The sequence below is a fragment of the Triplophysa dalaica genome, chromosome 22 (genome assembly GCF_015846415.1).
Source record: "Triplophysa dalaica isolate WHDGS20190420 chromosome 22, ASM1584641v1, whole genome shotgun sequence".
In the NCBI taxonomy this organism is placed as follows: Eukaryota; Metazoa; Chordata; class Actinopteri; order Cypriniformes; family Nemacheilidae; genus Triplophysa; species Triplophysa dalaica.
The window spans coordinates 12939816-12955636 of NC_079563.1; the positions used below are offsets into that span (position 1 = coordinate 12939816).

The 15821-nt window shown below is 38.4% G+C and overlaps 1 protein-coding gene across 12 annotated transcripts in view; it reads left to right on the forward strand.

Moving 5' to 3' along the window:
- The first annotated feature begins 4118 nt into the window (after window positions 1-4118).
- picalma (phosphatidylinositol binding clathrin assembly protein a) overlaps window positions 4119-15821 on the forward strand; it is a 31471-nt gene continuing 19768 nt past the window's right edge. For 2 of the 12 annotated variants that reach the window (XM_056736023.1, XM_056736026.1), the window contains exons 1-2: window positions 4127-4431; window positions 4561-4807. In XM_056736023.1, the coding sequence (XP_056592001.1) occupies window positions 4678-4807 (130 nt within the window). In that variant the 5' untranslated portion in view covers window positions 4127-4431; window positions 4561-4677. Of the gene's footprint in view, window positions 4432-4560; window positions 4808-15821 lie in introns of all 12 variants that reach the window. The other 10 variants (XM_056736031.1, XM_056736028.1, XM_056736019.1 and 7 more) reach the window with 9 other exon arrangements.

Below are 15821 nucleotides of genomic sequence, written 5' to 3' on the forward strand. Positions count from 1 at the left end.
GATTCATAAAAAACAGAAACAAAATTAAAGTGTGTTAGTATAAAGAATTTCTAATTAAGGAGAGTTTTTAAAACTAAAGCCTTTCCTTTAATAATAAAAACGAATTGTTATTATAATTAGATACTGTAGTAGTAGGTATGCATACTATACTAATATTAAATTGCATATTTAATATTTCATGCCAAAGAATACTAAAGGTTATATAAAATAAATACACTACATGTGTTATAGCATTCTTGATATATTTATTTTCCAGTATAATATGTAAAGAATGTCTGTAACCTGCTAAACGACAAGGACACAAGAACAGGTGCGTTCATATCGCCCCCTGCTGGATAATATACCGAACAATGATGTCACCTGTGGGTTGATGATGATGCAAGTGAATCTGCTCGGCCCATTTAACGCAGACCAGCCTTCTTCCTGAAATTGATCACGGTTTGGCATTGTGCTTTAGAGGCTCGTCTTCTGGGCATTCAATCTACCGATTACCTCTGTGAGATCTTTGACTGTATTTTCTATGCCATTCCTCAGCTTGACTTTCATTTAATTGCACCACAGAGCTAAATATAGGGATGCTTTAGATCATAAACATATCAAATATGCTTTCACGGAACAATTGGGGCTATCTTGAGGTATAATGACATGAAGATCATTCTTTAAAAAAGGTGAAGAAGAAAACATCTAATAAATAAAAAATCAGACATCTTTCGAATGTTTATTTAAAAAAAAAACTCTGTACAGTTTGTCTGGTTGATAACGAAATGTTATTTGTCATTTTTTGGTAATACAGACCAAAAAATAGAATGTTAATTTAACTTAGCTATTTTCAGAGACAGGTTCATGGACTGACTTGTGCTTCATAAATTACAGAAGTCATAAAGCGCTTTATTAACAAGGATGTTTACACACAATGATAAGGGATTGGTGACAGGAGCTTTCAGGGCAGAACTAAGTAGACACATAAAGTTGAGATACATCTTTTAGAAGTTACTTAAAGTATAATTCTCTACAGTAGTGTCAATTAGTTATTTAATAATAACAGTTATGTAATAGCCTAATTCAAGCTAATACATATAATTGAAATTTAAAGGGATACCCAAAATTGAAAATTCTGTCATCATTTACTCACCTTCGAGTTGTTCCAAACCTGTGTAAATTTCTTTGTTTGGATGAACATACAGAAAAATATTTGGAAGAATGCTTCTCACCAAACACATTTTGCCCCCCATTTTCTATCATAGTAAGATAAAATACAATGGTACTCAAAAGTCCCCCAGAACTGTTTGCTGTCCTACATTCTTCAAAATGTTTTCATTTGTGTTCAAGTAATTTTTACTACTATGGGACTCAATCGGGGGGAAAAGATCTGTCTAGTTACAAGCATTTTCCCAAATATCTTTCTCCATGTTCATCAGAACATAGAAATGTATACAGATTTGGAAGAACTCAAAGAAAATGATGACAGACATTAGTATCCCTTTAAAAGCATCCAATACTTTTTAGGTAATGTTTATTTCTTATCACTAGGTGTCTCTCTTTACAGTTATTTAAGGAAAGATAAAGATCTGCTTTTCAGGAAGTGTAAAGAATAAAAAGTTGTGCATTTTAATCAATTGGAATTATGTTTTTTACGTTATATACTTTTGCCATTACTTAAATCAATAATTTAAGAATATGTTTATCTTTCTGTATATTGTAAGAGTGATCTATCTAAAATATGCAGGTGTTGGCTACATACACTCAAGACATTCAAGTGTTTTAAAATAAAAGATTTGTCTATGTTAAAAATATGTAAACTTATAGTATATGATTATAACAAAAAGTTTTCCGAACTTTTATTTGGCATTGTTTTAAGCCCATGGAAAAGAGGTACATTTTTTAAGTAGGCCTAAACAATTATTGCGTCTTCATTTACTAAAAACTACAAATTTCACAATTCAATTCCACTGGTCCTATAAACAAGAGTAAACTCGGATAGGCCTCTCTCCGTTCCATTCCGAAGTGATCATCCCTATTATGGAGGACCGGGAGTGCCGATTAGCACAAAATGATCAAAGTTCAGCTTGTGAAATACATGGTCGCCTTGTTCTTATACAATGGCGAGAGACAGAGCTGGAGATCTGCACAGAAAACAAAGTTATAAACTGAGTTCAGTGTGAGCTGTACATACAATTGCCTCAACACTGAGCCTATCTGCTCACAAGAGAGTCCAGAATGTTGTCATTTGTGGTTAAGGACAATGGTTTCTATGGTCATCTGTTGCACTGCTCGCGTGCCGTGTAACAGGGTATTACAAATACTCCTCGTACATCAGATACGGTGCAGGTTTGGTTAATAGCTAAGTAGTTTGTGTCTACATGGGAATTATTATGACTCCAGTTGCATCTCATCTCAACGACAGCTCAGATTCACTGTGTGTGGGTAACACGTCTTCACTGGTGTGAAAGAACTCCATCATGCTGCCACGCTTTCTTATGATGCACATCTTGTTTTATAGGGGGACTCACACCGGTGGTAGCGTTCCACGATAACAGCTGTTCCTAATCCTGGTGTTCATGACCCTGGCTCTACAAATATTACGTATATTTCTCTTATCCACCTCAAAAGGTTTGTCCATAAGTGCCCTGGAAAGTGGATATTCTGGATGTTCTGTTGTGATTCTAAGAGCGAAGGGAGATGTTTCGTTCAAAAGCATAAACCCTGATAAAACACACCTGAACAAGCTATTCAGAGGCTTCAGGAATAGACACACTACCGGTGCGTTCACACCACCAGCGACACCCAGCGTCATTCATTTTAATGGACTTCTGGCGACGCAAGCGTCACTGACCGTTGGCGACAGGAAGTGGGCGTGTCTAGCGATGTGACAAAGTTGAGATTTCCTCAAAAATGTATGCAAATGACGAGGTTTGAGTACCGACTACCAATAGGAGTAAAGCAGCGGAGCTCATGTCATCCATCTCTCGCTAGTTACTTTAGGTTCCAAAGATAGGAACAACTTCTAACGACCTCATAGAAAGAGACTAGCGACACAAATCGACAGAGTAGCTGGCGGTCGGTGAGATCGATTCAAAAGCATACAATGCAGTTAACACTGGATTCACTCTTTCTGTACTTTATTGTGATACGCCATCTTTCGGGCAAGAGTTGAGAACCAATGCGCTGCCCGTCTCGGTGTGCGACCACCCTTTAATTTGTCTGTTAATAAAGTCTGTTTGCTTGTTCACATAGGCTGTGTCTGAAATTAACTTCTGCCATGTTATATAGTTATGGCGCGCAAAGTATAACATAACTATTTTAATGGCGTTAGGTCTTTCTTGCTGTCCAATGAAATTCCACCTTACATTTGCTTAGTATGGCATGTGGGAGAGGGGGTGTATCCTAAATCTGAGCCGAATGCTGATTGGTTGCCCCCCACGTGTGTACTGTCCAATTACATTTTTTTTGACTCGATTGACAAATGGATAAAGAAAAGAATTTGGCAAAACGACAAAGAAAAGCAAATGGCAAATAGAGAGAGAAAAGCATTTGGCAATTAAAATGTCTATTTAGAAAGACTTATTAATTCACTTTTTATTGTTTTATACTTTAAGTATTAAAGCACGAATTAAATAAACAGTTTTAAATATATATATTTATTTATACATTGAAAGTTATTGGTTTAAATTTAATACTTTATTGTTCCATGAAACTAAATTTCAAGACACATATTAAATAAGCAACTTATTAATTTCTCAATTAAAAAATGTACATTTCATGTTTTAATGATTAAATTGATCAATTGATTCTTCGTTTTATTTCTAATCTGCACTCCCGATCCTCCACACCCTATGTCCTGCAATAAAAACGACGTCATTTTCTCATTATTTGGAGTGACGTTTTGTATGCTTTCCCGAAGGGCCATTCGGAGGGCGATATAACCCGTTTAGAACGCACAGCACAGTTGAATAAAAAAATGAAACAACGTGGGTGTAAAACCGCGAATGTGTTTGGACCAGTATCGTCACATGACGTGTCACCTGTTTCGGCAGCGTAACTCGGTAGATAATACACAGCAACTGTCCATCGTGAGCAGCCATTTTGGATCAACAGTCAACGCCTATGGGAAAAGCTCCCAGTTTTCTATTAGTACAGCCCGATTGGCCGTCTGCGCGTTTAGAGCCAACATGGCGTCCTTTCGCACCAACAATAAAGCATCCATATAAACCTTGGGAGGATCGTCTAAAAGAGGAAACACACCCGCCATTTTCCTACAAACCTCCAGTCCTTTTAGACCCAGCAGGGGGAGGCGAGATCCGAGAGGAGAGCCTCTGAGAAGGAAAGGGGGAGTTAGAAAGAGAAAGAGAGAGAGAGACGGTGGGAGAGGGAGAGTGCGTGACAGAGGGGTTGAGAGCGAGAGTACGTTTTTAATAGAAGAGGACACGTTTGGTACGTATATGCCGGGATCAGCTGACTTCACACACAGCAAACTTCATTTGGAGTATCGGAAGCGGTGGATGGTGCTATTATCTCACCCATTTCAATTTTTCATTCGCTCTCCTTTCTTCTCCCTGTCAGGTGGCGAAATTGTGCACATCCCCGGGACTGCCAGCATTGTAGTCGGATTTAAAAGGCCGATCAGATTCCCCCTCTTTTTTTGTTTTCCCCTTTTTCTGTTTGTTTAAATCTGCGAAGATGTCTGGACAGAGCATAACGGACAGGATTACTGCCGCGCAACACAGCGTTACCGGTTCCGCTGTGTCCAAAACGGTGTGCAAGGCGACCACGCACGAAGTCATGGGGCCAAAGAAGAAACATTTGGATTGTAAGTGTCACGAGATTCGTTAATGTTGCGATCGGACCCGCGGTAGTAAGATACGTCAGTCACTCGTCGCCCAGGGAACGAGAGGTTCGGGGCTCGAGGCCTGCGTGAGCTTCACGTTTACAATATGTGTTCGTGTTGTTTAAACAGCCGAAGCTCTGTCTCCAACAACCTTTACATTTAATGACAAGCCATTGCGAATTATCTTTGCGTATTTTTTAAAGCAATATGCAGATTATCAGGCAGAATTACAGTGCTGTCCATTTAATGATTTAAGAGGTTGACTAATAATTAACCGCATTTAAAAAACAAGCCCATCTGGTGTTTTAGGGCACCTTGTGGTAAAAAGGTGCATATTTAGATATGTATATCCATTCACAAATCTGACTGAGTTTAGGGAAAAGTTATACTGTAGGCTAAAGGCTGTTTTAAGTTGTGTATTTATGTTGCTGGGGGTCTTAGTTGTCAGTGTTTGAGTCAACTCTGAATAATGAAATTTGGAAAAAATGGTGCCATAGTGTGACCCAAATACTAGTTTCTTCTTTTTTGTAACGCTTGATGTTAACTTTACTGTAAAAGTTTCCAGCAGTCATGACAATTTTAATATCAGTGAGATCAGTTTTAACATTTTGTCATCATGTGTCAAGTTCATACAAGGTTTACAAGTTCGTGCAGTTAAGTCTTACTCAAAAGTGTGTTGTCTATACATAAAAAAATACTATCTAATACACTAGAAAAGTTGTAGAAAAACAATGGCAGTTGATTGATCAAAATTGCAGCAAGAGTCTAAAACAAAATTGAGGAAGTTATTGTAAGGAAAGTTATGTCGTTCATATAGACAATTAAGTGTTTTTTAGAGGACAGTGGTTTAACTGACTATCGGCAACTAACCATATGAAATCCATATGTTGGGCTAGCGTATGATTTTAAAATTCTGTATATATGCCGATATCATGTGGTGGTTACATTGTCTCCTTTGAGTGATGCTCACAATCTCTGACACCTATCACAATGTCTCGCTCACTTAACATGTTTCTTACATTTCTCTAGGAGATCACTTGCTTCATTTAGAACCGTCTTCATTGTATTAGTGATTCAAGAATAACAAGTGTTACAGTTTTTTGAGATGTAGAGTCTTTGGATTAACTTGTGTGAAATACAATCTGCAGTGTCAGTAGGGCTGGGAATCGATTAAAAAAAAAACGATTCCTCGATTCCAAGGCGTTGAGAATCGAGGAATCGATTCCATTATAGGAATCGGCTCCTCTTTAAGAGCCTTCATAAGTGCAAGCCCCGCCCCTTAGCTAATGTCATTGGTAAACTAATCACTTTCGTTTCTTGTCTAAAACAATGCAGACTTCATAAAAAACTGCTGGATGAAGTCTAGAGCTGCAATGACATTAAATATTCTGCATCCATACAATTGCACACACAATGCAGACAATGCAGATATAATTAAATGTATCTACACATTTAACAAATCATATAAAATTCATTTGTCTTTTCGCACGGACTGTGAACCGACCGTCTTCTCTTACTCTCGATTGAGCTCAGTGTGTGCGTGAAGAGAATAACATGTATATTAAAGCACAGTCTCGCAACATATTAAATTGGACGTCTGTTAAAGCTGGACAGAACATTTCCAACACATTTCTCCACTACTTGCATTCAACAGTAATATACAGTTTTCTTACATATTTTAATACAATTAACTGATTATCGATCCGTCTATCTATATTCCAAAAGTATGACATTTGAAAAATAGTAATTTGATATATGCTTTATTTTTGAAAACGGCTACTAAATAAGATTATTAATGATACCAATTAAATGGAATAAGGTTTTTGTTATAGAAACAATCAACAATTTAATAAATGTTAAAACTAATAGCTAACAAAATTGTAATGCATTCAAATTTTTTAATTTTTTTAAATAATAAATACAAATCTGTAGTAAAACAGGAAATTGAGCAGGAATCTAAAACAGCAGCTAGGAATCGATGCTAGGAATCGATTCTTTCAATACCCAAACCAGGAATTGGAACCGGAATCAACTCCAAAATTTTCAGAATTGAACAGCCTTACATGGCAGTGAATCAACAGCAATTTGTTCTGAAGTTGACAGTTTTGTGTTTGCAAACTTATTTTTGTAGTTAAGATTTTGATCTCTTTGTTTATTGCCGATGTGTTAAATATCTCTCGCTGGTTCGTGTGGGCTTGTAATTTTGTACAAATGTTGGCGCCGCCATTTAAGCAATATCAAGATTGAAGGCTAGACCACATGAAGAGCCTTTGACCCCCATATTGCTTCTTAGACCCTTTTGCATTCACTACCACCATACAATACTAATTTCCTTTGGGAGGTACTATTTTTACCTCAGTCTTGACAATGCAGATTGGCATGCGTGGTAACAAAGCGTGTTAAAGGACAGGAGTGGAGTGCTGACCTCAGGGTCAAGCACTGATATTCATGTTCTTGTGAGTTTAAGAGAAGTATGTTTTTCAATGCGCAAGAGGAAGAATTCTTCATCTCTGTGTCATAGTGCATCATAGTTTCTAAAAGATTCGCAAGATCCTCAGGTCAGGTCTTGTACATTTTACATTTTAGGCATTTGACAGACGCTTTTATCCAAAGCGACTTACAGTGCACTTATTACAGGGACAATCCCCCTGGAGCAACATGGAGTAAAGTGTCTTGCTCAAGGACACACTGGTGGTGGCTGCTGGGATCGAACCTGCAACCTTTTGATTTACTAGTTCGGTGGTTTAACCCACTAGACCACCATCTCCTTGTAGCTTGAAGAGTGTGACGGAGCCTTTTTGGTATTTCAGGACATCGGTCCATTCTGTGCCTGGAGTTTCCTTGACAGAAATAGGAACATGTCTGATTTCTCCTTCTGTTTGATGTGAACATAGATACGGCTCAGTCTGGAGCCCCAACCCCTTTGATTTGGGCCGGGTTTCCGGGGTGGAAAGAAAACATTCCTCTTGAACTACCCTTATTCTCCAAAATGCTGCAAAATGTCCACCAATTGTTTCCCTTATGCTTCATGTTTTAGTTGGGGAAAACATTTTGGTAGAACAACAAGAACATTCATAACGCTGTCGCCTTTCCATTAATTTATGAAGTCCTTTGTACTTTTATTGTGATCTTGTTGACAGCAAAGCCAAAATGAAACCGGGTTGTGGGATTTATTGATTTAATATATGATGATTTAAAAAATAACTGCACATCACTTACTGATGTCGCAGCCGATCACATTGTTCCAAGCTGTTTGTCCAAGTCATATTATTAAGTCTACGGCTTATTACAGAGCCAAACCAATTCAAGACCAAGTTGTCTTAGTTAAAAATATGACATTTTAGACAGTTGTCTGATGCATCATACGTTTTGTTCCTCTCATCACAATAGATCTTTTGTGATCATGTACAGGTTTAAGTGTACATGTATGACAAACTGAGGATTTGCAGAACATTGCAAAAGTGTTTACAGTTGTATGTAGTAGTGCTGTTTATGTTAACAAGTATTGGAATTTTACCTAGTCATCATATCATTTTATCTTTAATCTAAATCACTGTTTTGCTGGGTAGCCCTGCCCACTGTGACATCTTTGGTCCAAAATCTTATTCGTTAAAATGAAATGTTCTGATTGACTGTGATTGCATTTTAATTGTGTCATCGCTTCTAGTTCTCTGTGTTTGGTCCTGTAAACTTGACATTACTGGATTAGGACATGGCCTAGATCTTAGCTTGTGTTAGTTTGATTTTACAGACATGTTTAAAGTCCCTGTTGTTGTGTCAAAATCCTAAATAATAGTTTGTTTATATAAATATGATGTCATTTAATGATTTCTTGGGTTTGCATAAGCTGGTTCTCCTGATGTTGGCCACACCACAAACTAGTTGTCTGGTTTATTGACCGTCAATATTACAATCAACCAAACCTTCCATTGTTTTATCTCTATTACTCAAAGTCATGTTGGCTGCCATTCTGTGACCCTTTGCTTTGTAAGCGTTTTCTCTGTGATCTTATTCTGTACGCACATTCAAGTGAGTCTGTTCTGCAATATGATCGACACTTCCTAGAATCTGCCCAGACCAAATGGCACACACACACTTATCTTCGCGCTTCCGAGACATGCGAGTCCTAGCAACTAGCAGACTCTATGCTTTAATTGAATTAAAAGTCATTGGGTAGCTTTACATCCTTTAACTGCAGGCGGTGTTTTGTAAAAAGTAATTCCAAATTCTATTGTGTTTGTCCTACACATTGTGCTGAATTGATGGTTATTTAAAGGGATGGTTCACCCAAAAATAAAAATTCTGTAAAATTTACTCACCCTTGTCATTTCAAACCTGTAGGAATTTCTTCATCACGCAGAACACCAAAAAATATTTTAAAGAATGTTGGTAAACGTGCAGCCCTGGTACCCATTCACTTCTATTGTTTGTACACAAAACCAGTGCAAGTCCTCGTTGTTCGGATACCACCATTCTTCAGAATATCTTTCTTTGTGTTCTGCGGTTTGAAAGAAAGTCAGACAGGTTTGAAATGACAAGAGGGTTAGGTAATTGACAGAATTTTAATTTTTGGGATCATATGGCGCAAATATGTGTTTTTCTGTGTCTTTGGCGGGTTATAAGTTGCCCATGCATGTATTAGACATGTAAAATTTAAAAAAATGAAAGTGTCGGATCAGAAGACACATTCTATCTAAAAGCAGATTCTCTCTCAGACTTGCCTGAAACGCCTCGTGTAACCACACCTCCACAAATCTACTTCAGTTCGTGGTATGATTTAACTAAGACTGCCCAAATGTATAAGCAAGTAAGATGGGCGAACCTATCAGTACAATTGCGTTAGAGGCGTAACATTTTCATCACAGGCTCGCAGTATTCAACCAATCACTACGCACTGGTTAACAATGCCATTCATAGCACACCTCGCTTTACAAAGCGATGAGTTTTGTAAAAAATCTGCGCATTTCGGAGGGGTGGGGCGAAGAGGAGATACAAACATGAACGGTATGTGGAAAATACTGTGTTTTTTAACCTTAAATCGTGTAAACACATTGCATTACATCTTAAACAAACGATAATATTTGTTTTTGCCGTGTCATATCACCCTTTTAATTATTTCAAATGCAAGAACATGCCCATTGCAAAAGATGGAAATATATCAACCTTCTCGATTTGATGTTTTGCTTATACGGTATAATCTCTTCAAATGGCAATTTAGGTGGCTGTACGTTCATAGCCACCTGTTTGTTAAACGTGGATCAAACTGTTTTTTAACAGGTACATTTTGTCTCAAGGATAGTTTGTCTTACTGGTTCTTGCAAAAAATATTCTCAGGATATGAAATTGCACCCTGTCCGAACCACCTGCGGCTATCGGATCAGTTGTTTGTTTTAATGGTAGATTGAAGTGCTCTCTTTGTGATTGGTGTTGCTGTTGCTTGATTAATTTAAGACCCAGTTTCTAGCCTTCAGGAACAGAAATCTGAGCTCTGTTGTGTCTGTGCATCTACTGAAAGCATTGAGATGTAGGTAGAGATTCGTGCAGAGACTGTATCTGGTACCTTCGAGCGCTCCTGTCAAATCAGCACATCCACTCCCACTGTGTTGTTACTGTGCCCATGCATAAAATGTTATCCGCTGCAGCAAAGTCACCCCTCTGGGCTGTTCTGTGGCATGGATCAACTTGTGTGGAGTCATGCAAGTGGTTTATACGAGCGTGTGTGTGTGTACCTGTCTAGGATCGCAGTACAAGTGTAGCATGTGTACCGAGGGGCATCAAATGACAGTCACCCGGAGAGCTGAATGGCTGCCCTGCTATGTGTGTGAATGGAGAATTGCATTAAGATGTTATATCTGGACCCCCGCATAAGCCCATTTGTTTTTCATCTTAAATTGGACCTTTTTTGCTGTCAATTTCCTAAATTATTGACCCTGCGTGTGTCATCAGCAAAGAGCCCATTTACCTCAAGTTTAATGTGATCAAATATTATGCAACCAGTTGCACTAACCCATATACGGTAAGGGGAGAGGTTACGCCACCCTCAATGCAGCTTGATAATGAAATTGAGGATAAAAATGATAAACGGGGCATACAACAGATAGGGGAACCTCAAAGCTTATCAAGAATCAGTTTCGCTTTTTTACACAATGACAACAGGGAGTTGTCTGGTCCTAGATCACCATTCCGGCTCCCAGACAGCTCCCAAACTTACTATACTGCCAAGGAAAGTCTTGTCCTGGATGAACCCAACACATCAGGCAAAGAAGCTTCCTGCATTCTTGTCGGCAACAATTCGAAATGTAAACAGCTAACAGGAAGATGTTCTTTAAATGAGAAAAATGTCGGGAGCTGATTAAACGAGAGATTTTCGCTGATTGAGAATCACAGTGGCTCCCTCATCAAGACTATTGTACATTGGGTAGTTCATGAGTCTAAACTTCATCACTTTAATCTCAGACATAGTTTTGTCTTCACAACAAACATGCTGCATCATTTTGAACGTCACTGTTGCCAAATATGGAAAAAGCAGAGTGGGAATCAGAACAAGTAATTCAGAATTTTGTTTGTTGTTCTGTTGCCGCTGGTTGGATGGTACGTTTTGTTTAAGTCCATTGGAGAAAAAAACGTATTTAGCAATTTGATGATACAGACTTGTCTTGTTGGTGTTTTTTTGTTCAGCCTGTTATTCAGAATCTCATTAATTGAATGTAGGGTTATTTAATGACCTTGTGACCTTTGCGATCTTTAAAGTCAACTCTACAGTCCTATAAGTCATATGACATTTTTCAAAATGAGAGGTTACCATGTAGATATTAGCTGAATTGTCCTTGCTAACCGTCATGACATGTAAAACCAGTATACTGTATGACTCTTCCATAGAACACAATTTCAAGATATTATAAGAAATTCAATTTTGTGTCTATGCATTGGAGGTCAATCGGAAGCCTTACTTACCTCCATTATTTGGTGAGTTGTCCCTATAACAGTAGTTTCGGTTGACTATGAATGGGCTTGTGGTTTAGTGCAGGGCTCTTCATAAAGGATGGCCCAGGGCAGCATAGGAGATCCTCGGGCCACTGTCCCTTGTCCGATCTGGCCAGTGTTTTATTGTCATGAAAATTATAATTTGTACGTTTTTGAGACTTGCCCATTTAAATATTCCCAAGAAGGTGCAAAAGAGGACTAGATTTGGTTCTCACGTGCTGTTTGAGATATGCACGCAGCCGTAATGTCGCAACCGTAATCAGACATATCGACACAAAATTGTGCAAAAATTACTAATTATAATTTTGAAAAGAAATCAATTATGTCTTAAATGAACAAAACGTATATAGAAACAAAACACGTCTGTTACATTAGATAAGATCCGTGCATCTCTTAAAGGGACAGCAGCATAATAAACGTCCCAGTTTTGTTCATCAAAGAACGAAGACAAAAAACTCATTGCTCTTCTCTGATTAAATTTTAACTTTAGTAAGGTTAAATCAATATTATATTTAATACAGTGAAGACTGTTTTGGATGTTTGAACCATGTTCCCTCACAAGAAACTTACAGGAACTGGCCTGAACTTTTTCCTTGTACCAATATTATTCGCAAAGTGATTAATTAGTGGCACATTTAAACAAATCATAGCCTTTCAATAGCTTGTTGCTGAACACAGACATGAATGATGCTTTTTGCAAGAGCAAAGATCGCTTCAATTTCTCCTCGGAGTCCGAAAATGTTTTTGTTTTTGAAAGGTTCGGAATCCGAACAGTATGCTATGAAGTGCTAGTTGACAGACCACAGACACAAAGTAGCTTCTCTACACTGCATGTAAGGTGTCAGGAGGTCTGATTGACCAAGTTATGAGTCATTGCTGTGACCCATATAACTACATCCGCTGTTTATTCAGGGCTGCAGGTACGGTGAGCTCCGTGTTGAGTGACGCAGAACAGGTTACTGTCTTCTGTCTAACAGCGAGTTAAAGCACACTTAATGGTTTCCTGTACTCTGTTCTGCTTCAGGCAGACCTGTTTGTGAGGTCCGAGCCATGATGGAGGAATACAAGCATGCTGGACTGACTAAACGTTTGTTTTTACACAGTTTTCTGTCTTGAGTTTTTGTCTTTCGCTACCGCCTGCTCTTTCACCACTTTGGGGGTCAGGGAGTCTAAATATCTCTGTCATCAGCCTGTTTTCTGGAGTGTTTTGAGAGATTCATGTCGATTCAGTTTCCTCTCATGAACTGTAGGAAGTTTGCAGCATCCTGTTGCTGAGTCAACTGTGTTCTCCTGTGCTTTTCAGAGCTAAATGACTTCTGAAGGTTATGAATGTGTTTTTCTTTATCGGTGCATGCCATTAGCAAATTGGGCTTGTTGTTGCTATGCTAGTCATGCTATACATGAAATTATCTTCATTGGTTCACCTCAGAAAAGTTTTTTTTTCCATCTTTTACTCACCCCCATGTCATGTCATTCCAAACCTGTATGACTTTCTTCTGCAGAACACAAAAGAGGATACTTTGAAGAATGTTGGTACCCAAACAAAATGGCTACCATTAGACGAGGAACAACTGAGGCATTTCTTAAATGTTTTTCATAGAAGAAAGTCATACACAGTTTTTAAATGACATACGGGTGACTAAATGATGACTGATGAACTGTAACAGTATTGAGCTCAATAGCATTGAGATCAATGTCCTGTGACAATCAGGTTTTCTTGGTTAATTATTGATGCTGGTCATGCTCTCCTGGCGATGACACATGATATGGTTTGCAAATGCATTACATAAACCCATGGAAACAGGAATTCAGTGGTTAGTGTTTTGCATGTTTGATGTGCAAAGTAAATAGAAAGTTGAGTGTCATCAGGAAACATACTTGTCCCTCCCATTCAATGTATTTTTACAATACCAGTGACCTGTCAATCTTATGTTTAGATCAACATCAAGTTTTATGAAGGACATTTAAGTAATATTAATTTAAAGGTCCGGTTTATGAAATCTAGTGGTGAGGTTGTGAATTGCAGCCAACGGCTCACTCCACCCCTTCCCCTCCATGTAGTTCTACGGAGACTGACGCAGAACTAATATGTTGTAAAGTTTTTACTTCTTTGCTGAAGGAGATTTTTATGAAATGCGTTCTTGTAGAGCAGTTTGTCCGTTTAGGGCTACCGTAGAAACAACATGGAGAATTCCATGCAAGGAGACCCGTGGTGAATGAAGATATAAAACGTAATGCTTCATTATGTAAGGTCTTTATACACCTCTGAAAATACGGCTATGTATACTGTCAATAAATCCTAAAAAAAATTACACTTTGCACCATTAAAAAAACACTGCCAATGCACATTTTGGCGTGGGATTTCATCATTTACCCTGAAGATGATGCTTATCAGTGTCATCCCGACATGGATATTTATTACATCAGTAGGTTGCGATTCAAATGTTTGCCTCCGGGATAGCCTAACTGTTTGGCTGTAGTATCAGGAAAGAGGAATCATGCAGCTATATCTGTGTTTGGGCAGGTCTGAATTCTTTCCTCAGATAATCTTGTAATGGAGATGGATTAATAAGTAAGCCATCTTCGGACTGACATGGAATCTGATGCCACAGATTTGCACAGGTTTCTACAACAGCAGAAGCAACTTGAGGTTTATCAAAGTTCTTTATTTTAGTCCATATTCATTCGCAACTGCGTAACAAAGCATTTTTCCATGCTTGCTTTGATGCTATTTAACATTGTGTGACAACAGAAGGCCTCTGTCTGTAAAGAGCCTGGCACTGTTCATTTAGAAATGTGTAAATATGTGTTTCGTCCTTAAGCACTCTGCATTTGCATCAAACCAATATTTATTTGAAAAAGTCTTAACCTTCGTGAAAGAGCAGGTCACATGACCATATGTTTCTGGTCATGTGACCGTCACATGTTCGAATGCATTATAAGTAGCTACCCTACCGGGTATTTCCAAATGTTAAAGCATGATCTTGCATGTCTCCATTATATCTCCAGCAGAAACCGACAAAACACTGGGTGGGTCTAGAGTAAGAAACATTTCCAACATCTCCTCCCTCTATTTGTGGGTCGGTGTACAGTAAATCTGATAGTGTCCAGTTAACATGCTTTAGGCAGACATTGATAGCACGCTGTCTCCTGTCGGCTTGCTTCCATCCTTGGTTAGAGCCCTGCGGACATGTGCGTTTGTAGAACCGTCATGCGTTTTGTGTTGGCTGTGAAAAGTCTTTTGTTGTCACATGGCCAAGCCTTTGTACAGGTTTAAATGGTGGATGTTATCTGAAAAAGAGAAGGCATTCGGTGGACCACCCATGCTCTGGGCGCTCATGAAGGCAGCATGTTTTAACATCATTCACATCAAAAGACTGTGTGCAGTAATATGGCTAGTAATTTGTTGGGGAGTCTATAATTAATCTGGTTTCTTTGAAATGGTATGTTGTGAAGAGAGGAAGTGGGTTTTGCTTTTTCATTTAGTTAATTTACTAATCCTTATTTCTTTGGCGCATTCTTTGAGAAGCTCAAGAGCTCCCTGATCATTGCTACTGCATGTACGTACTTCAAAATATCATTTCATTAAATAACTGTTTTCATTTCTGGATTTTTTTCTCTTTCATTCAGCTCTGAAAATAACTTTAATCTATTGCCTTATGATGCCAAGGTAATGCTGATAATGTTGTCAATGTGATTCCTAGTAGGCAGAAAGTGTTGTCTTCCCTCAGTCTTGAGCTTGTGTGTGTGGGTTGCTTCATGAATGGCATAATAAGCTATAAGCCTAAATGAGTCTCACAGTATCTGTGGTGTAGAGAGAGTCTTGAGGGATCTCTCTTTGAACGCAGCTGGCTGTGGACTTGCCAAGACCTAATAAAGAACAGGATATCAATGCATGTCTCTCACTTTAACCATGTCACCCTTGTCTGAATGCTAAGTATGAGCAATTCCTTCGTTTCAGAAACCAATCACTTCCAGTTTTTGCATACGCTTTTTTTTTATCCGTAAATAG